This window comes from Symphalangus syndactylus, chromosome 11 (genome assembly GCF_028878055.3).
Source record: "Symphalangus syndactylus isolate Jambi chromosome 11, NHGRI_mSymSyn1-v2.1_pri, whole genome shotgun sequence".
Classification (NCBI taxonomy): domain Eukaryota; kingdom Metazoa; phylum Chordata; class Mammalia; order Primates; family Hylobatidae; genus Symphalangus; species Symphalangus syndactylus.
The window spans coordinates 16,641,003-16,665,278 of NC_072433.2; the positions used below are offsets into that span (position 1 = coordinate 16,641,003).

The 24,276-nt window shown below is 50.9% G+C and overlaps 2 protein-coding genes across 2 annotated transcripts; both read left to right on the top strand.

Moving 5' to 3' along the window:
* The first annotated feature begins 6,065 nt into the window (after positions 1-6,065).
* On the top strand, positions 6,066-14,118 carry TIFAB (TIFA inhibitor). The gene is made up of 2 exons (XM_055233023.1): positions 6,066-6,209; positions 8,452-14,118. The coding sequence occupies exon 2, from the start codon at positions 8,462-8,464 to the stop codon at positions 9,074-9,076; it is 615 nt and encodes a 204-aa protein (XP_055088998.1). The 5' UTR covers positions 6,066-6,209; positions 8,452-8,461; the 3' UTR covers positions 9,077-14,118.
* On the top strand, positions 11,284-12,111 carry DCANP1 (dendritic cell associated nuclear protein 1). The gene is given in 3 exon segments (XM_055297855.1): positions 11,284-11,446; positions 11,449-11,965; positions 11,967-12,111. Coding segments are annotated over 3 exon segments (825 nt in total).
* Positions 14,119-24,276: the final 10,158 nt, after the last annotated feature.

The following is a 24,276-nucleotide window of genomic DNA, read 5'->3' on the forward strand; positions in this document are numbered from 1 at the left end:
TTTTACTAGGCAAGGGCGGCAAGGCAGAGCCATTTCCAGAAGCGGGACCTCCCTCCACCGGGCACCATCCCACATCCCAGCAGTGCTAGCTGGCCAACTCCTAGACATCTGCAGGAGCCAGCACCAGTTTCTCCTCCTCCAGGAGGCCTTCCCTGGTGACCCCTCCCATCCCTAGTGGGTTAGGTCCCCCTCCTGGGGGCCACAGTCCTGTGTATGGCAACCTCCATCCCTCTGAGTTACCAAGGCTCTTTCTCTTCCCTGAGGGCCTGGTTGGAGCAGGGTGTGGCGTTCTGTCCTGATGGTCACAGTGACAACAGCTCCTTCCACATGCTGAGAGCCTCCCATGCACCAGGTCAGCCGGGGCTGAGCCTTGAGGTGCATTTCCCCACTGGGTCCCTCTCTCTGGGGAGGATATGACAGGTAGTGGCTGTGCATCCTCGCTCTGCAGGCCCGCAATCTGCATCCTCGGGTGGGTCGCTTCACCTCTCTGAGCCTTCTGTCCCAGCGCCCGTGACTGAGATAGCTGCTTCCCCTGCCTCTGCTCTGACTCCTACTCTTAGCTCCATGCTCATTATGAGTGGGAGGGGGATTGGGTGTGGATTCACGTGGGGTCCATTCAGGGCATTTTGAGTCAGAGAAAGGAGGACCCCTCTCCCTTCTCCAGCACAGCCTCCTGCCATGGCTTCCCCAACCTTTCAAACTATCCTCCCTCTTGGGCCCCAAGAGAGGGATCAGTGGGTTCAGGGATGCTGCCACCTGGTGGCCACAGGCCATCAGGACTCAGTGGCCAGCCACGTTAGCTTGCTAGGGCTGGAACCAGGTACTCTCCGCTGAGTGTCACCGGTGGCCAGCGGGCTGGAGCACACATTTTGAGAAGGCCAGGCAGCTGGACTCCAGAGACACCCTACCTTTGAGGCCTGAAAGCTTCATGGTTAAGCCCAAGAGTCTCAGAGACTGTGTTCAAATCCTGGCTCCGAAACTTCCCAGAAGGATGACCTTGAGCAAATCAACTCCCTGCTCTGAGCCCCAGCTTCCTCATTTGTGAGATGGAGAGCCTTCCTGGACATCAAGGATACAGGTCCCAGCAAGTACTTGGAGACTTCCTTTTACTTTATTATAATCTAAAATGGAATTTATAGGAAACTCATGCACATTAGGAATTCAACTCTAAAGCCATGCTTATTTTAAGCAAAAACTGGAGCTGTCTGAAAACTTAGGTTTTGTGTGTGCTGTTGTTAAGTCTCCTCTGACAGCCCATGTCCCCAGGGTGCATTTTTGCTCTACTGTCAAGGGTTCTACTAAGAGCAGTTCTCACTTATCAATTTTCACCGTGTGCTTGGCACTTTCCACATATCTCATTGTGTCCTCACAACAACAGCAATTTGTCCCCATTTTACAGAGCAGAAAACTGAGGTGCAGAAAGGCTGCATAACTTGCTTGAGTTGTTACACGTAGGAGCCAAGCCTCAGACCTGAGTCCGTCTGGCTGCAGAAGCCTCACTGGGCTAATGTTGGAGAAAGCCCTGGAGGTGGGAGTTTCAGGGGATGCCTGGGGAGGCAATTGTTCTGTCCCTGAGCCCTCCCTGAGCACATGATGGGGGACATTTGCTGACTGATGTAATATGCCCCAGGATCTGAACACCAGATGCCCAACACCCAACCAGAGGCTGTCCTAGCCAAGGGGGCCAGGCTGAGTGAAACTGGCACTTCCCCAGCTCTCACCCTTCGGGGTCTCACTCTCCCTTCGTGAGACTTCCAGCTCCTATCCGCCTCCGGAAAGCCAACAACCAGCACTGTGTATGCATACTCCTTCCCACAAACCTGGGGCATTCCTCCTGGCTTCTGAAAGACACAGACTGGGCAAGACTTCTCCTTGCCAGGGAATTCCCTGGTTGTTTCAGTTCTCTTTCTTGTTGGAAACTGCTGTGACCCAAGTTATTAAGGACACAGGCACCATGAACACATGTCCTCTGCCCGGTCACCCTCCCACGCCAGGGCTGTGAGCATGGACATAGCCCTCCCCTCATGACTCATGATTGCAACAGAAGGCAGTGGGAGGAAAACAGGCCCAGGGAAGAGATAGGACTTGCCTGAGGTCACATATCTAGAGATGACAAAGCTCCCTACCAAGCTTCTGCCCACTACCTTACTCTGCTGGTGGGCAGAAATAACGGGATCACTGAGGTCTTGCCCAGACTGGAGCCCCGAAGATGAGGCCCTTGCCCAGGGTTTAGGGACACTCAGCAGGCCAGGTGGTCTTTGGACCAGGGAGACTGATGAGAGGAAAGGCCCTGGAGCATGGCCAGCCACCTTCGCACAGTAGGCTCAGCCCCATCTATGTGCCTTTGCAGCCCTTGCAAGTGCCTTGGAGTAGCCATTTGGGTTTTAGGTCATTCATCTGTCTATCACTGCACTGAGTAGGAGTGTGGTGCCGGCAAGAAGCCTGGGATCAAGTCTAGCTTCCTAGCCTACACATGGCTTCTCTCCCACCTTGGAGTAGCCATTCGGGTTTTTGTCATTCTAGCTACCTTGCCTGCACTTGGCTTCTCTCCCGCACAGAGCAAGCAGCAGGTCTGGCATGCTCTTAGAACTACTCCTTTAGGTTACTACTGCCTTCCATAGGTTTCTAGAGAAGGAGTCATAGCAAGTCCCCAAGAATTGTCAGGAGAGGATTTTCTCAGTGATCTGAGCTTTGCTCCCCACCCTTCCCCAGTACCAGGAAGAGCCAGGGTACAGGGGATGAGGGAAGGATACAAAAAAGGCAATTGAAGAGATGCAAAGACCATGATGGGGACTTCACTGAGCTTCAGTCACCTGTCTTGCTTGGTCTGCTACCAAACATCTTGTGGTTCTAGGGGCTAGCCCTGCCCCTCACTGCCCTCCCCCCAGATTCCCCACCTCTCTGCTTGACTTGCTATTGAGGGGCCAGGAAACACACTTGTTTCCAGACCCATACGACTGGCCCCAAATATGACCCAGAAGGAGTATGTGGCACAGCTATCAAGCTAACTGGACCATGGAGGTGTATTGTAGCTAGGCCTGAGGACTAGGAGTCAGCTCACCTAAGTCCTCACCCAGGTGTGCTACAGATTTACTGTGTAACCTTGGTCACTTCCCTTTGCTGAGCTTCCAGGTCAGTTATTTGAGCATCTGGCCCTGAGGATCTCAGGGTGGTCAGAAAAGGCCCAGGAGTAACCAGTGAGGCCTCCAGAGTAGCAGCCCACCCCCCGGAGAAGAGCGGACTCAGAGACCCTTAGAGGAAACAGCCTCCAAGGCCACCATGCTGAAGGGTCCCAAGTGCCTCAGCCCAGAAGAAGGCAAGAGGTGAGCTACTGGAAATGGCTCACTATCTGCCCAGGAAGACCCAGTGCTAGAGCCCTTCTTCTCCCCTTCAATTTTACCCGACCCAGCTGCAGGCCTGCTCTGGGGCTGTCTTCATCCTCCCTACTTGGATGTCCTCCCTATTCCACTGTGCCTTTCCAAGGCTCCTCAGCCTTCACTGTCATTGATAATGTATTACTCCACTTCCCATCTATTAGCTTGTCACTAAGACATTATTATTCTTTTACTGATTATCCTAGAGATTATATCATGCACCTTTGACTTATTAATATCTACCTTAAATTGTAGTTTTATCGCGTCCTGGACAATGCAAGGACCTTGGGACACTATAATTACATTTTTACCCCTCCCACTTTTGATGTTATTGTTGTCATGTAGTTTAATTATACATATATTCTAAATACATTTTAAAATGCCATCATCCTATTAGCAAACTAACACAGGAACAGAAAACCAAATACTACATGTTCTCACTTATAAGTGGGAGCTAAATAATGAGAACTCATGAACACAAAGAAGGAAATGACAGACACTGGGCTCTTCTTGAGGGTGGAGGGTGGGAGGAGAGAGAGGAGCAGAAAAGATTACTATTGGATACTGGGTTTAATACGTGGGTGGTGAAATAATCTGTAAAACAAACCCCAATGACATAAGTTTACATATGTAACAAACCTTCACATGTACCCCTGAAACTGAAATAAGTTTCAAAAATAAAATGTCATTATTATTGTTTTTCATATGGTTAATATTCACTTTGATTTATATGAATATATCCATTTCCATTGCTCTTCATTTTCTTCTGAATTTCTATGCTTTCATTTGGGATTACTTTTCTTCTGCCCGAAGAACACTAAAATTTACTTTAGAGTAGGTGTACTGTTGACAAATTCTTCAGTTTTTGTGTGAAAATGACTTTATGTCATCTTTATTTTTGAAGGATTCTTTATCTGGGCAGGGAATTCTAGGTTGGCAGTTACTTTAGAGCAAAATATCTTCAACAAACTAGGAATAAATGAAAACATCCTCAATTTGAAAAAGAACATTTGCAAAACTCCTATGGTTAACATCATACTTACTGGTAAGAAACCAGAAATTTTCCCACTAAGATCAGGAGCAAGACTGGGATGTTTCCTCTCACTATTCTTTTTCAACATCATTTAACCAACAAGTTCTAACCAATGAAGTAAGATTAAAAAGGAAAAAGAGGTATACATATTGGGAAGGAAGGAAAAAAACTGTCTTCATTTGCAGATGACGTAATTGTTCATGTAGAAAATCCAAAGAAATTGACAAAAAAGCTCCTGGAACTAGTAAGTGATTAAAGGACAATTGCAGGATGCCAGATTAATACATAAAATCAATTACTTTCCTATATGCCAGCAATGAACAAGTGGAATTTGAAATAAAAAAACACAATGCCATTTACATTAATATTCAAAAAAGAAAATATTTCTGTATGAATCTAACAAAACATGTACAAGATCTATATGAGGAAACCCATGAAACTATGATGAAGGAAATCAAAGAACTGAATAAATAGAGAGACATCCCATGTTCATGAATAGGAAGATTCAATACTGTCAGGATGTCAGTTCTTCCCTCCTTTATTGATAGATTTGATGCAGTCTCATCAAAATCCCAGCGGGTTATTTTGTGGCTATTAACAAACTGATTCTAACATTTCTATGGAGAGACAACTCAAAAGAGCCAAGACAAAATTGAAAGAGAAGAATAGAATTGAAGTACTGGCAGTACGCAACTTCAAGACTTACTACAAAGCTGCAGCAATCAAGACAGTATGGTATTGGTGAAAAAAATAGACAAATAGATCAATGATACAAACTAGAAAGCCCCGAAATAAACCCACATGAATACTGTCAACCAATCTTTGACAAAGGAGTAAAGAGAAGACACTGAAGGAAAAAAAATGGTCTTTTCAGAAAATGGTGCTGAGACAACTGAACATCTATAAGCAAAAAAAAAAAATCTAGACACAAACCTTATACATGTCATAAAAATTAAAATGTACGTATAGAACTATAAAACTCCTAGGAGATAATGCAGGTGACTTGAACACACTGGTGGACTATGAATTTGCTGGGCTATGTGAAGGGTTAGCACCTTCACATTTAGCCACTTCCAGGGCAGCCAGAGCCCACAGTGCTGGACAAGCAACCATCTTCACCCCTTCCAAACTGCATGCAAACTAGCAGAGCTTGGGCGATGGGGAGTGGGCATGAGAGACCACCTTCTCACTGTTCTGCAAGAGAGACCATGTTCTATGAGTGGCCATTTACTGCCCTCTCCATCCTCCCCATCCCCAGGACCTGCCCTCTCATGAGACCCTCAGGGAAGTGCCATGTTGCCTACAGTTTCCTTGGCCAACCTCTATCCAGCCAGAACGCTCTCCTCATTCTCCCACACTCAGGGGGGCTCTCCTGTCCCGTAGCCCTCTGTCCCAAAAGGCTCTTTTTTTCTAACATAGCTGGGCTGCTTTGACCCCATTCTAATGGCAGGTGGAGAGGAACTTTGCAGATACCCTGGGTGCAGGTCCTAAGGTCCCTGGGGGTGGGGTAGGAGAAGCTGGCAGAACTGAAACCCAGGAAGGCATGCCATCTATCTCAGAAGGGGTCCCACGCTGGGGTTTCTCAAACTCTCAGCAGTGGAATTGCACTTCTGCAATGAAAAATTACACTTCTGTTTTCTTTCTTGAAGGGAAAAAGGAAGAATGCAACAAAACTGAAGTGTGTTCTGTCATGTTCCTGAACCGCAGCCATAAGAGCCCTCCCCAGCCCTACCCAAACCAGCCTACTCCCTCTCAAGAGCTCACAGCTGCAGGACTAGAGCCAGATGTGCCCTGGCAATAAGGTAAGTACAAGACAGAGGGGCTTGAACCCATGGGGAGAAGGGAGGGCCTGGTGGGGCTGGGAGGAGGGCTCCCCCGACACACACACCCTGGAGTGTCTTCCTCTTGCCTCATCCCACAGGCTGGATTTGTAGGGCTGGGTTTCTGTTTCCCCGGAACACCTGGGATCCAAAGACACAGGACAGCCTCTCGTGGACGGGCTCCTCTTTGGTGGGAGATTTCTGTTAGCTCGGGATGGAGCAGAGAGTAAGGCCACACAGCAACAGTGAATCTTTCTTCCTGAGGGATTCTTTCAGAGTCTCTGTGCCATGATATTAGTTTCTGGGAGTGAACTCTTGAGTTTCCAGCCAGGCCTGACAGCATGGTTGCCCAGCCCACCTGTCCTGGGCTCAGCCTGTAGCCCATACCTCAAGAAAAGGCTTTCTGGCTGGGCATGGTGGCTCACACCTGTAATCTCAGCACTTTGGAAGGCCAAGGCGGGTGGATCACCTGAGGTCAGGAGTTCGAGACCAGCCTGGCCAACATGGCGAAACCCCGTCTCTATTGAAAATACAAAAATTAGCTGGGCATGGTGGCGGGCACCTGTAATCCCAGCTACTGGGGAGGCTGAGGCAGGAGAATCCCTTGAACCTGGAAGACGGAGGCTACCATGAGCCAAGATCACGCCACTACACTCCAGCCTGGGTGACAGAGTGAGACTCCATCTCAAAAAAAAAAAAAAAAAGAAAGAAAGAAAAAAAAAGAAAGGCTTTCTGCAGACTATGGCCAGATGGGGTATGGGCAGAGGCATACGTGTGTCTGTGACTTAGGGGAAAGGGGGTGCCCTGATAGTGAAAGGGTGCCCTCACTATCAGACTAAAAGGTCCCAGCCATTAACCTACTGCATCTAAAGGGCAGAAGGTTCAAGACCTGGAGGGACATTGAGTTCAAGCCACCTGCAACAGGCTCGCTGTCCCACAGCCTTTGAGACCTGATCCCATTTGTGGTCTCTCTGGGTGATTTCACCGTGTGTGTGTGGGCTTCTCATTTAGCCACTTGGCAAATGTGCCCCTGGACATTTATGGTAGCCAGGCCCTATTTGTATGGGGCAGTGGGACATGGGGCAGCAAGAGCCACAGCCCAGACCATACCCAGCCCTTGGGAGGCCTCAGGGATAGGAAGAGAGGAGCTCAGGGAAGACAGGACAAGGGCCCACTGAACTTGAGCATGAAATGCAAAGATGGAATGAATGGGGAGTAAGGTTGGCCAGGTGTCCTGGGGGATTCTCCCTGTTGTGGGAGTCAGAAGGCAGTGAAAGGTCACCTTCCCCAGGGAAGGGAGCTTCACGGGAGAGGTAACACTTGAACAGGGCCTTGAACCATGGGCAGTATTTGGACAGAGTTTGGGATGGAAGATGCATTCTTAGGAGACAAATAATGTGAGCAAAAGCCTGGTACCCAGAGAATGTATAATTAGTTATTCAAATCCACTCAACCCTTGGTTCCTGTTGAAGATGATGGCAGGTCCTGGGCCACAGGGCACTGGTGGACATAGCAGAGTTTGTGTTTCTCAAACCCATGCAGGAACAATGCTGGCCATTGTGAGTGGCCTTCCAGCAAGTGCCCATAGTAACCACTCGGAATGTGCTAGCTGTTTATTCTTCACCAGGGTTTCTAGACAGCCTTTCTAGTGGCCAGGACTAGGCTAAGCAGCCCCCTTCTGTGTCCTTCCACACATCCTAGTGCTAGAAACACCTCTCTCCTCCACCAGTAGGTGCTCCCAAGAGTCGGGGCTCAGTTCGTTGTTCGTTGCTTCTCCCCAGCAGCTGGTTCCCTGCTCAGCTCAAAGGAGGACTCAGCAAGGGTTTGTTGTGTGACTGTCAGATACCAGGAAGATGTAGCCAGTCTGTCTACCCTTTCCTTTCCAAGAAGCAGAGCCAAATTGTCTCCAAATAACCAAAAGATTACCAAATCCCCACCTGCAAGCCAGCATGCCTTATCCCTTGCATAGACAAGGACAGACATCACTATACTACAGAAATCCAGAAGTCAGAAAGAGTGGGTGGCATGTTCTATTCAGAGTATGGGAGAGACTAGGCTCATGACCTTCCACACCAATTCCAGCCTTGGCTCCATCCTGGCTTGGGCAGAGTGATTGTATGAACAGGCACAGGGCCCCTGAGGTGGGCAAGTGTGTCTGGGCTCAGGGAGCCACAGAGGTCTCTGACTCAAGCTGAGCCTGTGTGTCCATGTTCCATCTTTCTAGGCCTTCTTCCATGGAGAAGCCCCTCACCATCCTGCGAGTGAGCCTGTACCATCCCACGCTGGGCCCATCTGCCTTTGCCAATGTCCCACCACGGCTGCAGCATGATACCAGCCCTCTGCTGCTCGGACGGGGGCAGGACACCCACCTCCAGCTGCAGCTCCCCCACCTCTCCCGCCGTCACCTGTCCCTGGAGCCCTACCTGGAGAAAGTCAGTGCCCTGCTGGCCTTCTGCCTCAAGGCCCTGAGCCGCAAGGGCTGTGTGTGGGTCAATGGGCTGACGCTGAGGTACCTGGAGCAGGTCCCCCTGAGCACCGTCAACAGGGTCTCCTTCTCAGGCATCCAGATGCTGGTTCGCTTAGAAGAAGGCACATCCCTGGAGGCTTTTGTCTGCTATTTCCATATCAGCCCTTCACCCCTGATTTACAGACCTGAGGCTGAGGAAACTGATGAATGGGAAGGCATCTCCCAGGAGCAGCCTCCCCCTGGTTCAGGGCAGCAGACTCCAGGTTGCCTGGGGTTTCTCCACGGCCCTTCCCAGACTTGGGACAGCCCTCTCCAGCCAAGACCTGGAGGAGGAACAGAAATACAGCTCCAGAGGGAACCCCCAGACAGTGCACTCTGCTAGCCCTGCCACTAGAGCAAGCCTTTGCTAGATGAAACACGATTTGAAATATTTGAGCTGCATCATGCAAGGTTGACAAGCGAAACCCGCTGGCTGCCTTGCTCATAATGAACCAATTCTGCAAACACTGAACAAACAGCCCAGAGTGGAGAAGCACCCTCTGTGGCCAGAGCTATGCAAAGTAATGGGAACATCATATACTTTTAGAGGCCCTGAGGGGTTCTGGGGAGCCTCTCTCAGCATTTCCACACATTTCTCCCTCTTGTCTGACTAGGAGTTACTTTATGTGATTCATTTTGCGTGCTGCTTAAGAGCGGGAGTTTGAGGTTGCACCAGGAATGCGTGGACACATGTAACAATTACATTTGTAGTAGCTTGGGGTTACCTTCAGCTTTCAAATACCCACAGGCACGCGGGGCTTAGGAAAGCCTGAGTTTAATAAACTGCAAGTATTTCATTAAGCTGGCACACCCAATAGGATTCTCTGATCCCCAGATGGGCCACATGCACGCCACCCTGTCATGCAGACGTGGGGGTGGGAAATATAGACGAGGTGTAAGAGGAAATTGGAAAGGTGGGACTCACATTTCTGGAAAGGATGCAGGCAGGGCTCAGGGTTTCCTGAGGATGGGAGCTGGGAGCTGGGCCTGCCTGGAAATTCATTGTCCCCATCATCATCCTCATCCTTACACTCCCCATTCTCTGTCACTTCTGGATCAAGGCATTGGATGACTTGAGGTCAAAGGTCTTCAGGGAATGAGGGGATGGGGTGGGGGTTTGTGTAAGAACTCAGCCCAGCAGTTATTTCGCTCAGGGTGAGTCACACACCAATGGGGGTGGGGGTGTTCCTTCCAAATAAAGGACTCATTAGGAGCCAGGCGCACCAAGGGTGGGAGGATTTTCTCGGTGAACACGGGGAGCAGCCATTTGCCACACCATGCTGAGAAGGGGAGAGTGTGGTTTAGAAACAACGCTCACTAGTGTGATGCAGGGAGGGATCTACATGGTCACCATGATCCCAGACCCCACTCTCCAAGGAATCTGAGGCACCAAGGGCACGGCCCTGTTCCCCTTGCTGACTCGAATCCCTGGGTCTGTAGCTGTCAACAATTTCTGTTTTCTGCCCAAAAGGATGATTGTTTTGCACCCAGGGCAAGCTACAAGGAGGTCCAACTTCACTCACAGGCCCTGAGCATCTTCTCCACGAGGAAAACAGAGGTGGGCAAGACCCAGGCTTGCCCTGATGTGGGAAGCTTCCTCTCCAATAGGGATGAAGCAAAAACAGATCACAGCCACAAGGCAGGGAGAGCAGGGCTGCTAGGAAGGGGCTGTCTGATGCTGTGAATGACCCCTTGGGACCCCCAAAGCAGTTCCTCATTCATTCAGCAAAACTTCACCAAACACCCACCTTGTGCCAGATCTGTGCAAAGCCACGGAACTGAGCCAGAAGTGAATAAGGCAAACTCCCTCAGGGAGTTTACCTGGCACTCAGGAAAGTCAAGCATTCAGGAGTGCATTACTTATTTGATCACTACTATGATTAGTGCTGTAGTCGTATTTTTCTCTCTTCTCCAGCTGGGTTCATTCTCTTGTTAAGTGGCCTTGTCTGTTGAGTGTCTGCCATGTGCTTAGCACTCTGCTAGGTGCTGTGTGTATTAGCTGCACTTTACAGATGAGGAAACTGAGACTTGGAAAGGTTACATATCTTGCCCAACATCACACCATCAGTAGCTATGTGATTTGGGCAAGTGACTTAGTCTGCCCTTGCCTCTATTTCTCCCTCTGGAAAACGTGTAAGATAATAGTACTACCTGCTAGAGTTATGAGGGTCTTAGAAGGTGGCACCTGTAAAGCACTCAGTCAGTGCCCAGCACACTTAATAAGGGTTAGCTACTATCATGAGACCTGAGAGAGGAGGGCTCACCATCCACACGGAGCTAAGGAAGACTCACACCCCCGTAAGCAGGCTCCAGAACCCAAGAGCTTAGCTGTGCTCTGTGATTCCCCAACTAGGGATTTAGTTGTAGCCATGGACCTGGTAGGCAACAAGGAGGGGATTTTAATCTGTTCCTTGCATCAGAAGGTCCAATAGGCAGGGTTAGTACAATGGGAGATGCCCTGGTGGGGCTGGCAAGGAGAAGAAGCCACATGTATTTTGGTCTGATAAAAAGCAGCAGTGATCTGTCACTGACCAAAATGGTCCCCCAACTATGTATTACAGAGCAGCAACCCACATACAGAACTCGAGAAGCCACGGCCTGGAAACTGTACCTGGACACCAAAGACGAGAGAGAGGAGCTGGTGGGCAAACCCCAGAGTCCCCAGGGTGCCACTCCCCAGCTCCACCAGAGAACTTTGAGAATGAGCTGCTGCCCCGAGTGCCCCTCTCCAGGGCCTCAGTGAGGGTCTCTCCCCTCCAGGGAGGAGCAAACCCTTGCCAGCTGGGGTCCTGTGAGAGGGGGCAGTTCAATTCCTCCACAGAGGACTCTGCAACTCCGATCTTTGGAGTGAAGCATCTGCGAGGCCCGCAGGGACCCAGGATGAACTGCATAGCAGCTGAAGGAAGACAGGCCAGACCAGGCGGGAGGGAGCCAGGAAACATCTGGTTTGTAGTTTCAGACTCTACCCATTCACAGTTCACACAGTCTCCCCAGGAAACTCACACCTTGCCCTGTACCAAGTTTTTAAGGCAGTTAAGCTCTGCCCATCTGAGACTTCATTTTTCTTGAGTAGAAAATCACCGAAGTCATCAGATCCATGGCACCCACCCTCACTTTCTCCTAACAGCTGGAACTGTCAGGCTGGCTTCAGGGCCTGGTCTTCACACTTGATATCACTATCCCTCACCTGCTCAGACAGCCGGAGCAGGCGGGTGAGTTCCTCCCAACAACCTCCATTCTCTCAGCTCCCACCGCAGGGCACCCCACGTGCCTGAGTTAACATGTGTGCATGGGCACACACACAAGTATGCACAGACATACACTAAACACGAACATATAGTGAACATGAACACGAACATGAACGCTGCTCCAAGCTAGGGCGCTCTGGTCAGACTGCTGCCTGGGTTAGAATTCTTGTTCCCCCCACTTACTATAGTTCTGTGATCCTGGACAAGTGACTGAATCTCCCTGTGCCACAGTTTCTTCTTGTAGAAAATGGGAAAGATCACAGTACTTACCTCCTTAGAGTCATTGTGAAGGTCAGTTTGAGGCATCACACATTTAAGGCACCCACACATAAGGGTCAACAGGGTTAGCTATCACCGTCCAGTCTGGTGGGAGATGTAGGCACATGGACCCAGTCTACACTCAGGCACAAAGGAGGTACATTGGTTACATTCAGGCATACCCCAGAGCACTACAATTCTCTGAGACATTGTCTGGAAATCTAGAAATCATCTCCTTGCCCTTTAAGGTATTTTAACCCTCACATTCCTCTGCTTTTCCAAGAATGTGAATCTTCCCAAGCTGTCCGTGAGAGACACGGCCTCCCCTCGAGGAAGACTTGCAAATGCTCCATAAACAGCCACAGTGTGGGGCTCGGCCATGAGGAAGTCACAGCAGACACGCAAGACAGCATAGTCCTGGCTGCAGCCTGGAGGAAGGGGAGGCCCGTGGTGGAGCACTCACTCCGTGCCTGTCTGCCCGGTAAGACCTCAAGTTCCTTGCAGACAAAGGCCATGGGTTGTTGGCTCTTGTGTTTCTGGTGGCCTTCGCAGAGCTGAACAGAGGACAGACGCACAGACAAGGGAGACTCTGGTGGTCAAGGCAGCAGTTCCCTTGGATGCTAAAGTCTGAGCTGGGCCCCTCAGGCCCGGCATGGGCAAGGCGAGGCCCATAGTGGTGGGAAGCCAGTTGGCCGGCTGGGGTGAGAAGGCCACAAAGCCGTGGGCAGACAGGAACTGGAGGTGAATGTCTCTGCCCCCTGTAGGCCTCAGCAGGGACAGCACAGACCCTCTAGCTGGGGCAGAAAAAGGCTGGTGCTTCCTTCTAGTCCTTGAGCCTCCGTAGCTCAAACTCAAGCAGAACCCTGGGGTTTTGGGATTCTGTGTGGTGACTGCTGAAGAAGGTTTATGGATTTGACAAGGTGCATGTCACAGAGAGACAGTTCTCAGTCAGCACTTCCTGTCCCCTGCAGAGGCTCATAGGGGACAGCCCCTGCCAAGGAGACCCTGGAGGGGCTCTGAGGATAGCAATCAGAGGTTGGGCTGGCTGGACTGAGCCCGGGCCTGTTGCCCACCAAGTCTCCACAGGCTCTAGTCTGACCCCTTTCTCCACCCCGGGCGATGCAGGCCAGCCCGTGCAGACCACCCCCGACGCGCCCACTAGCAACACCCGCCTCACTGTGCCAACACTCCATCCACCCAGGAAAAGACTGAGAAGGCTATGCTTAACCTAAAGGAGTGAGTTTCATAGGAGGGGTGGCTTTAACGGTTTCACTGAGGGAATATTTCCCTATCCCTTCAAATGGACGGTCACTACAGAAACGTGTAGAGCAAGACTTTGTCAAGGGGCTGTTTCCAGGTCTCCCAGTGTCTAAATAGCAGAGCTGGGATGGGAACTGAGAATCGATTCTTTCCACAACCGCCCACTGAGCAGCAAGGATGCAGCCAGCAAAGAGGTGTGCGGAGGCAAGCAAGCTCCACGTGGTGGGGACAGCGCATCGCCACCTCCACCACCCTTGCAGTGGGCTGCCAGCTGGGCCACCTGCCTTCCACTGTGCGAACTTCTCCAGCTCTGCTCTGTTTTCTCTTCCTCAGCATCCACCCCGTGACATGTAGTGGTGGCTGATGTCACCACAGTACCATGAGGTTAACAGGTCCTCCCTCCAGCTTCCCTCATGGTGGCAGCCTCACCTGCATTGCAGCCATTCACCGGACACTGCACCAGACCCTCAAAGCCCGTCCAAGACTGTGAGAGGAGTAAACAACCCAGCCCAGTTAAGAGGAGATGCCGAATTTAATGAACCCTATTTGAATTGCAGGGCTGTGATTCCTCTTACCTTTAACGTGAACTCACAGGTGGATTAAAGTGAAATAAAACCTACCATTTGAGTTACATTCTCAGCTGATTGGAAACATGCATTGCCTCCCCATGACCGGGCCGTGAGAAGGGAAGTTATTATCTTTCTTTAGAGTTTGTAAACTCTTTATAGCTGAGGCAGCTTTAATCCTGCTTGGGAAAAAAAAAGGATCTGGGAATCAATTGCTCCTATTTACCTTTGTTTTCCAATCGCATGCTCCAGTGGGAATAAAACATCCTAAGTGAGGGGATGTGGGGAGCCAGGTGATCCCTGACAGAAGAGTTTGATTATTTTCTTCTCTAGGCATGCGAATTGAAGGAGCTTTAGAGTTCCATTTGGCAAGGGGGCTCGTTTCACAAAAATGTGCACCCCAGCAAGGATGTCAGCACTCCTAGGCCATTACCGGTTCCTCTGCCTTTTCTTTCCAGAGGAAATGCCCTCCATTTCCCAACCGTGCCCACTTCTTTAAGGGGTACTTGCAGCAAAGGGCCCAGCTGCAGGCATTTGGCCAGGAAGGAGTCAGAGTACAGGCAGATTTGAATCCAAATCAAATCAGTCCAGGAATGAGGAGAAAACCTGTGGAGACTGGAGCTGTGGAGGAGGCTCTAGGCTCCCTTTCCACCTCTCCCGTTTCTCTGACCCTCCCTGTGTGTTACCTGACAACACGGTTCACATGCAGCAGGTCCCAAGCAAGGCTGGCAGGAGGGCCCAGGCTCCAAGCCAAGCACTCTAACTGCTGGAAGGGGGCCTGGCTGCGATGTCTGCCTTGCTTTCCTTTAAAGATGTGGAGGCAGGGGGTAGAGGTGGGAGTTTTCAGAATAAGGCAGAGGCATAGGCCTTCGGAGCAAGAGCACAGCCAGGCAGCCAGACACGAGGTTTCCATAATTGCTTCTCTGAGGGATCAGGGCCTGTCATGATGTCATTTGCTCAGAGGGCTTGCTACAGATGGGCTGGGAACATGGTGCCTATTAAGTCACCTTGTTTAGGGGGAGGCCTATCATTCAGGATCCAGTCAGAAATACAAAAGCCAGTCTAAGTATGCAAAAAACGTAATTCAGGGAATTGGGTATGGAATCACTGAGAAGCCAAATAGGGAATGCAATTCAGAGATTAACAGAGATTGCTCCCACTGCTGGCTCCAGGCTGGGGGGCAACTGAGAGGGAGTGTTACTGGAGTCACAGTGGGGAATGTCCAGCCCAGGGCTAGAATACCATGGAGGCCCCCTATGGTAGCTGGGACCTAGAGGGAGAGGAGCCACAGAGGAGAGGCAGCTGCCGCCAGCAGCTGATGAGGTGACTCCACTTGACAGGCTGACAGAGGAAGGAATATATTAGCTTCTCTCCTTCTTTGGCCCCCCCAAATCCCATCAGCTGAAGCCAGCCAGAGGCAAGCTGACTGGCAAGCCTGAGAAATGCAGCCTACAGGGGTCAACTTCCCTGCAATACAGAGCAGGGGATGAAAGAGAGAGCCATGGACCTGAGGACAAACAGCCAAATGGTCAGCACAGAGACCATGGCCATGTCAATGTCCCTCAGCCTCGCCTGGGGCCCTGGGGTGGCCACCAAGTAGGGAGAGCAGGAAGGAGAGGCCACACTGCAGAGGACTCCACCCTGCAGGGACCCCTGAGGGGCAAACACAGATCCCCACCATCATTGTCACCCCAACCTATGTGACCTTCAGCATCTGTAAAGAGGGAGGGAGGAGGGCAAGTACCACAGAGTGAAGCACAGAGAAGACCCAGGCACAGCCTGGCTGGGCCCACACACAACTCACCCAGATGCCCTGCTTTGAACACCAGCTCCCAAGATAGGCAGAGGGCAGGGCAGAGACACCTGTCCTCAGGAAGCCAACAGGCCCAAATCCCACTGCCTTCCACTTACAAAATCCAGAAAATTCCTTCCTCCCACAAGCCACTTTTTCCTCACCTATACAATGGGGATACTATGAGTACCTACCTCACCTCTGTGAAGATGAAAAACACAACGTGAGTGTGCCAGGTGCAGGGCTAGGCCCATTTCACATGCCAGTTGGCTGGAACCTCCTACTGGCAGGCAGAGCCCTGCGTATGGCAGAAGTTGTCTTAGACATGTCTGTAGATGAGTAGCCACCTACACACAGTAGATCCTCAGTCAGGGCTCTCTTGACAGGAGAGAGAGTTGAGAGGAAGAATTTGGGTGGGGTGAAAGCAGACCACTAGGGTCAAAGCTCTGAGAAGAACCTCAGTCAAACCACAATACAGCTCCTGACAAAAAGGGGAAGATATATTTTAAATAAATAAGTGCTCTGAGTGAGAAAAGGAAGGGTCAGTGGTCTTGCTCAGTGAATGGAACCAGTTTCCAGGGGACCCTGAGCCCGGAAGCCCACGGCAAATTCCAGCAGGGCCATGCAGGGCTCCACACCCCATCCCCCTGCTACCTGCCAACAAGGTTTCCTGTTTCCAGATGGGCCTCGTCTCCTTGGTGCGACACGACCACCCAGCCCTTCACCACTCAGAAACACACGCACGAGGTCCAGAGCTCCCACACTTGGAGAGCTGCCCCGGGAGTATTAGAAGCAGGCAGGCTGGAAGCTTGATGTTAGAGGCTTCCAGATCCAGCGCTGGGCCTCATTACTGTGGAACACATGGTCGTCCCCTGTGGACACTCTTGGAGGCCAAGGCAGGAAGCTAATCCTCGGGGGTCTCTGTCTTTCCGTTTTACGTTCCTCTTCCCCTGGGCCTGCAGGGTCTGTGGTTGCAGTGCAGAATTCAAGTCAAAACATCAGAAAGCCTCATGTGGTCTGACTTCTCCTTCCCCTCTCCATTCCCCAACACACACACACACACACGCACGCATACACACACACACACACACACCTGCATACACATATCCATCCATACACGCACGCATACACACATACACACACATGCACACACACACATGCATACACACACACACACACACACACATCTGCCTCTGGGCTCTGTCAAGCACCCCAGGTAAAGTGTTGGTTAGAAAACCACATGATAATTATGAGCTGTGAGTTTTGCTCCACAGTTAAAGAAAGGGAAAATATTTCCACTTGAGATTCTCAGCCTGCTTTACACACCAGAGTGAATATTTTGGCTCAGCTCAGGGGAAAACAGAAGCAGAGAAGCGACCCAACTAGAGGGATGGTAGGGGAGCATGCTGGGAAGGTCAGAGTGTTCTGGATAAAGGGATGCATGCTGTAAGAGCTGGCCACAAGCTCCTGAGAAGGCTGGAACAGCTAAGTCTGAGGAGGAAAGCACTGGATTGAAAGGAAGACGTTCAGCATGGCCAAGCGATTCTGAGAAAGTCCCCAGGACCTCTGCACACTTCATTTCGCCCATCTCCACAGTCAGAATTGTGTTGGCAAATGTTTAGCAGCTCTGAGTGGCGGAGGAGCTCTGATTGTAGTGTTTGCTGATGTCCGTGATGTAAACTATCTTACCACGGTCAACGTCAAGGTATCAAAATGACATCACTGAAGGTGGAATTGGAAAGAGACGCACAGTAAGCCCACCATCATGTGGCATTCCCACCACACAGATACAATCAGTGTGAATAGCCCCAAAGCCATAGATATAGTAAGGTATAGTAAAGTAATTAGGAAGCAGTGAGTTTTGATTTATTTATTCACTTTGTATTTAATATCATTTCACCATAAGTTCATATAATTTTTAATAACTTAGTTACATTAAAAATTTAACAGTTTAGTGAGTAATTAAATATAATTTAATCATTTAACAATCAGCTTTTATGAAACAGTGTGAGACAGCTCCAGCGCACCACTGCATGGAAAAAGTTCCAGACCCTTGTGCTCAAGTGCTGGCTGGAAAAACAAGTTAATGCCTAAATAAACATGGTACCTATGCAGAAGCCCTGGAAAGGCCGGAGTTACCATTCTAAGAAACATGTGCAATATTTTGCTATTTAAAAGTGAATTCATTTGTATTTATCATACTAGATATTTAAAATAACCTTGAGGATGTTAAACCATTCCATGGTATAGATGAGGAAACAGGATCAGAGAGGGAAAGGGAGCCCAAGCCCACTCAGCTGGCATTTGATTTACTCTAAACCCCTCTCTCGTCTCCACCCCCACTTCGTGGCCTTGGTGAGGGGCAGCCCACACCAGCACACAAGCTCTGACTGCGCACCACTGTCAAACCTCACCTTACAGGCGTCACCAGACACAGTTCACAACTGGAGTGCCTGTGCCAGGCTTGGACTCGGCCCTCTGGCTTTAAGGGAATATTAAGTAAGAGGTCACACTCACTTCTTTCCTAGGACTTCTGTCACAGAGCTCGGGGGCAGTGACATTCAGAGGGTGCCTTCCTTCCAAGATTGGAGGAAAACACAGCTCTCTGAGCTCCACCCCTTTCTCTGCCCTCCGGGACGCAGGATGTTGGTGTCTCTGCTAAACTGATCAGAAGGCAGCAGAGGGGCTTTAAACTCAATTCTCTGAGCTGTAGCCAAACCCCAAGGCCTCCTGGACACCGAGAGCTGGACAGTGCCTGGCTGGCCACCCAGGCTGCATGTGGCGTTACCCAGCAGCCCCTTGGAGAGCCCCAGACAGGCCACCACCCCACCCCCCAACCTGGAGCAGCCAGCACTGGATTCCAGGACCTCTGCTTGGGGCTCAGATCCCAGACCCCCAAACTCACATGTGGCTGGAAACCAGGCCCCACAAAGTCCTCCCATGCAAAGTGAGCCCTTCTCTCACCTCCCACCTTCCCCCAGCTTGGATACTACCCGTCCAGCTTCTGGGTAGGAGACACTCCATTGCCCAGGCCACACCCCCTCAATCCTTTGTCATTTCAAATTTTCTGGCATGTAGGTTTGGTATGCTTGGCTCTTTTAAACATCACGCTTTATGGCCCTTTGCAGTGTAATTTCATTCCTGTCCTGCCATTCAATTTGATTTAAATATCAAACAGATGTGAGTCATTTTTTTTTTTTGCTCTTTTTAAAGAAAAAGTTTAATATTAGAGAGCATGCCCTCCTATAAGATCGGGAAAGCCATTTGGAGAAATAAGCCCCTTCAAATTAAAAAAGAATCACATTGATTAACGTTAAGATGCTTTCAAGTGATACATTTCGAAGTGCTAAGGGAAGGTGTTTCCAGCAAGCTATAAAGCAGCCTGTAGAAAGAAGGGGAAGATATACGGCCCAAGGCTGATGGGGAAATTGGAGCTCTGAGAAGGGGCAACCCCACCTGGGAGGAAGCTCTGAGCTTGGAGATGAGGTTCACAGATGATGTTGGGGGAGGCCATCTTCCCTGAAGGCCTTAAGCGGGCCCCTGTGCTCTGCAGCCTGTGTGGTCAGGCCGGGAAGGGAAGCAGGAAGGAGCTCCATTTTGCTCAGAGAGCCAGCCTGGCCTGAGTGCCCATTCCTCTTCCTCACATGCATGTGCTAGTTTGGCCTGTCTCCCTCAGCCAGCTGTCCCCGGTGATTTTGTATGTCTGGACGTGCTGAATGGCTTAATCCACTCATTCCTGCTGCAGTCTCTCGGGTAGGGCAGTCTTTGGCTTTTTGTGGGTCTTGGACGCCTCAGAAAATGATAGCTATGGCTTCTCTTTGCACATAGGAACACACGCAACTTGCATCCAACCTCAGGAGCCCATGGTTTCCTGGTGTAGATGCTCCCTCTTCCCCCAACCCAAGAGAGCCAGAGCGTAGAGCATTCCATTACCAGGACACTCAGTGCACAGGGCCAAGGCCCTTCTCTCACAGAGAATGAGAACTTATGTTAACTGAGCACCACGTGCCTAGCACTGTGTAGGGGCTTTTGCATGAGCCAGAGGAGCTGGTCGGTCTCCATACTGCTCTCCCTTCTTGGCAACATGCATACCTGGAACTCAGTGTTATTGGACCTGCTGCCGTTCATGGCTACAAGCCAGGGCTGCTCCAGTGCCGCCTCAGGCTAAAGTATTTCCATGTGGTCCTTTGACTCACTGCACCTAAAGGCAGCTCTCCAATGACAGCCGGCTCACTACAAATGGCATTTCCACGTGGCAGGGCAAGGAGCCAGAAGGCATCTGATTCCACCTGGTCTTGAACATCCTGGACCCTGGGACAAGGCTCTGCATACCCAAGGTTTGCCTCTGGGATGACGTGCAAGTGCCCAGAGACCATGGGGAGCATCAGGCCCCACTGATGAGAAACAGAACCAACACTTCCTAGAATTCCTCAGACAAAAGAGAAGTTGAGTGGAGGGATTTAGAGCAAAGAAAGCCTAGACTTTGGACTCAGACAGCCAAAGTCTGGATCCCAGCTCTACCACTTACTGGCTCTGTGACCTTAGGCAAGAGCTCAACCTCTCCCAGGCTCAGTTTCTTCTTTCTGTGAAACAGGAGTATCCCAGGCCTTACAGGGTGTCTGGGAGGATAAAATGGGGTGCCTGTGAAGGACCCTGCACCGTGCTTGACCGACATTAAGGCCCCACTGTTTGGAAATTATCTTTTTGTCCTCTTCCCTCCAAGGTGACAAGCCTCCTATCTGATGGCGCTTGCTGGGGCCTGGGGGACTGGGAAGTGAGTCAGAGCAGGCTCAGTCCCTGAAGGCACCATACCAATGGCCACAAGGGGAGTCGCAAATGCAAAAGGAGTGTGCGTTACAGTCTCATAATTCCTGTTTCAGGGGAGGGAAGGGGGGAGGGGAGAGGGGAAGAAAGCAGCAGAAATATCTGCAAGTGGTTTTAGAAGAGGAATTGAAATTCACAAGCCACTGCTGCCATTCCAACCGTTATTTTCATCCACGGCAATTCAGTCGGAATGTACCAAGATTCATCCTGAGAGCCTTGGGTGTGGGGGCTGTGGTGGGTGCAGCACAGAAATGGTGAGGCCCGGCTTCTGCCTTCCAGGGACCCAGGACCACATCCAGATTCCAGAAGGACTCTGAGCTCAACCTGACAAAGGCTGGTCTGGGCAGAAGGGGTTTCTGAGCGGGGCAGGGATGAAGTCATACCTTGAAGGATGGGCTGTCTGCTGAGAGAGAGGGACAGCCCCCCGCTATGCCTTGCTGCCCACTGGGCGGGAGCCCAGGGACAAGGTAGCCAGCTCTCTGAGGTCTCCATTTAGCCCCCTCCACCTCCCAGCTCACATAGCCCCACACGACAGGCATTTATTTGTGTTTCACTAAGAACAAGAGGTCCTTTCTAAAGGGGCTGCTCGCTGCCCAGCCTGGAAACTTGTAACAGCAATGAAAACACATTTCTCTTACTCTGCAGCTAACAGGGTCAGCAGAGTGTCACTCAGAGTCCTGAGGATGTGGGTGAGGCTCCACTCCCAGCCCCCCCTCAGGAGCCCAGGTCTCTCTCCAGGTGACAGGGGCAGGGGGAGACATGAGGCCCTAGGCTGTTAAAAGGGGCTATGACGGTGGCTTAGCCCCATACCCTCCAAGATCCCCAGGATGCCCAGTCTGAGTCCAGAACCTCCTGTGGTGGCCACACTCATTCTGATGACTCTGTTTCCATGTTCCCTACGGGGCAAAAGCTCAGCCACAGGCTTTTCTCCAGCCTTTGGGACCACATACATTCTGTCCTGGAATGATGACATGGAGTCTCCTCCTAGTAGGAACTTGATAACTTAGACACATTCATATCTGTCTCTGCTCTTATTTAATTTTCATGTTTTAATATACATTTAACTATGTGAATAACTGAAATGTATTTAAATAAACATTTACTTATATGTCCCTCCAATCTTCCTCAGGGCACACACCTTCTCACAGTTGTAATCAGGCTACACAGACTCATTTTCCTCAGTTATTTCTTGGACATTTCATATGGCTCCATCCTTGTCATATTGAGCTTATTGGTCACACATTATTGTGTCACAATACACCTTGGTCTATAACTAACCAATGAGCATTTTAATTGGTTAAAGTGTTTTTGCAATGGTTAATGTAATACTTCAAAGTATTCATAAAATACTTTTTCTTTGGAACAATTCCCTTGAGAATGTTCCCAGGGGCTGCATGCTCTGTAGGTCCTCTATGTGCCTGATGTTTTGCAGACTATCTCATTAATCCACATGCTGATCCAGCAGAGTTTGTTCCTATGATGCCCATTTTACAGATGGGAAAACCGAGGTGGGTAGTGTGGGAGTGGACATTTTCCCAGAGCCAGCCAGCGTGTCTCCATGAGCCATTTCTTGGAATACCCCTCCCTCCAGGTATACTCTAAGTGTAATGGGAGCCCCAGGTGCCTTTACCCAAGGCAGTGAATGACAATGGTGGGATGCTTCTGTGGCAGTGTAGAGCTGGTATGGGATGAAGAAAGCTGCTTCTTCAGCTTCTGAAACCACTGCTACAGATGGCCATCTTGAACCAAGCCCAGGTTTGCCCTCCCCGACCCCTCCAGAGACCCTTTAAGTAAAGGAGGAGGTGGTTTTTGGATCTCTAAGCCCCTCTGAAGATGTGAAAATGGGGGCAGGTCAGCCACATGAAGCGCCAGCTACAATGTGTAAACACACCTCGGGGCGATGCTAATCTCCAGGTCAGGCCCTGGTGCCACCAGCCGCCCACTGCAGACACCGAGGCTGGGTGGCTCTGGCCAAGGGCGCTGTGTGATCTCGTGTCCACGGCAGAATGTCACTGGGTTCCCAGGGCCAGGCAGCAGACCACTGGTTGGCACCTCTGTCTGCCCTGCAGCGGCGTGAGTGCCCTGTCCAGCCTTCCCTAGATGCAGAGCTGCCACAGTTGCCAGGCCAGAGAGGCGCCCGGGGGCTCATGCAGGCATCTCAGCCCCTGGTTGTGCCCCTGGGTGAGGTGCACGGGGCTAATCAGAAACACCTGTGTACATGGAATTTCCTGCCCCAGTTCAGCCTTCATTTCCTCTGCCAGTAAAAACCCAAGACGTGCAAAGGTGAAAGAAACCAGCCAGTCAATCACCCAGACGACGGCCACCAGGGCCGCAGAGACAGGACTTTCTAAATTAAATTTTAATTCCCACCCGATGGCCCGGCTGAGACAGCTATGATTCAAACCGTGCAACTGGCTGCCTTGGCCAGGCAGACCCTCACCCAGGTCCTTGCAGGAATTAACCCCACCCCATGGCCAGCGGACGATGCTGTCTGCCTTGGCCATCGGATTGTAGAATGAGACCCCAAGAATGAAAGGGACCCCCTTTCCCTTCAACTTCATTGTGCAGCTGCAAGATTGCCCAGCTGATTAGCTGCTCACTACTTCAGACTGCTTGAATTATTAGGTGCTGGAGAGATCAGAGCCCGCCAGTGACTCGGGGACATTTAGCAAGACAACATCAAAGCCAGGGACTGCCCGGGTCCAAAGTGTAGGATAACGGTCAGAACCCGAGGGTCTGGGCTCTGTCCTGGCCCAGCAGGTTTAGGTGAGGAGAGAGTCGTAAAAATGCCTCCGTTTTTCCAGAACATTTTTCCAGAGAGTCCTGCAGGCTCGGGGAGGAGGGGCTTGGAGTGAGAAGAAGAGAAGTATTGAGCTGCCCACTTTATGGTCAAACAAACTGCAGCATCTTCTGGGAGAATGACTTCCTTGACCACACAGCTGGCTGAGAGCAGCTCGCCAGGCTGAGCCCATCACCAGAGACTGAGTCATGACCCCCAACTCCCAATCTCAGCCAGACATGGGAGGGGCAGGGAGGTGGCCTTTAGAGGCAAATATCCAGGGCTAAGAACTTGGGCTTGGGAGTCATGGAGTCCTGGACGCAAAGCCCAGCTTGTGCCCTTCTGCAGGCTAACTTTCCCCAGCCTCAGCCTCGTGGTCCACAAAATGGAAAATAACTGTAGCCCCCCTAGCCCTAACCCTCATAGGGTTGCTGCAAGGAGAACAAGGGCAGGGGGTGCTTTACGCTGAGGAATGTGATGAGCCAGGGGCCAGATGGGGCCACCTTTGAGAGAGAGCTTCTGCTTCTCTGCCCGTGGCCTATCAGCGACAGTCACCACGGGAGCAGGAAGAGATGGCCCTCCCTTCAGGAGGATCTAAGTCCCTGCTGGACACCACTTCCTGTCAGCCTTGTGACCAGCACCACCATGGTGAGACACGTGTGTCCCCTTCTCCATCCTATCTGATTGGCCTCCTTGTCAAGGGGCCCAAACACATATCACTGGCGATGGTGGGCGAGCCGGCAGGGTCAGGAGGACTGGCACAAATCCTCCCTAGTTTTGGAGAAGCAACTGCACAAGAGAATGTTTGGGATCTTC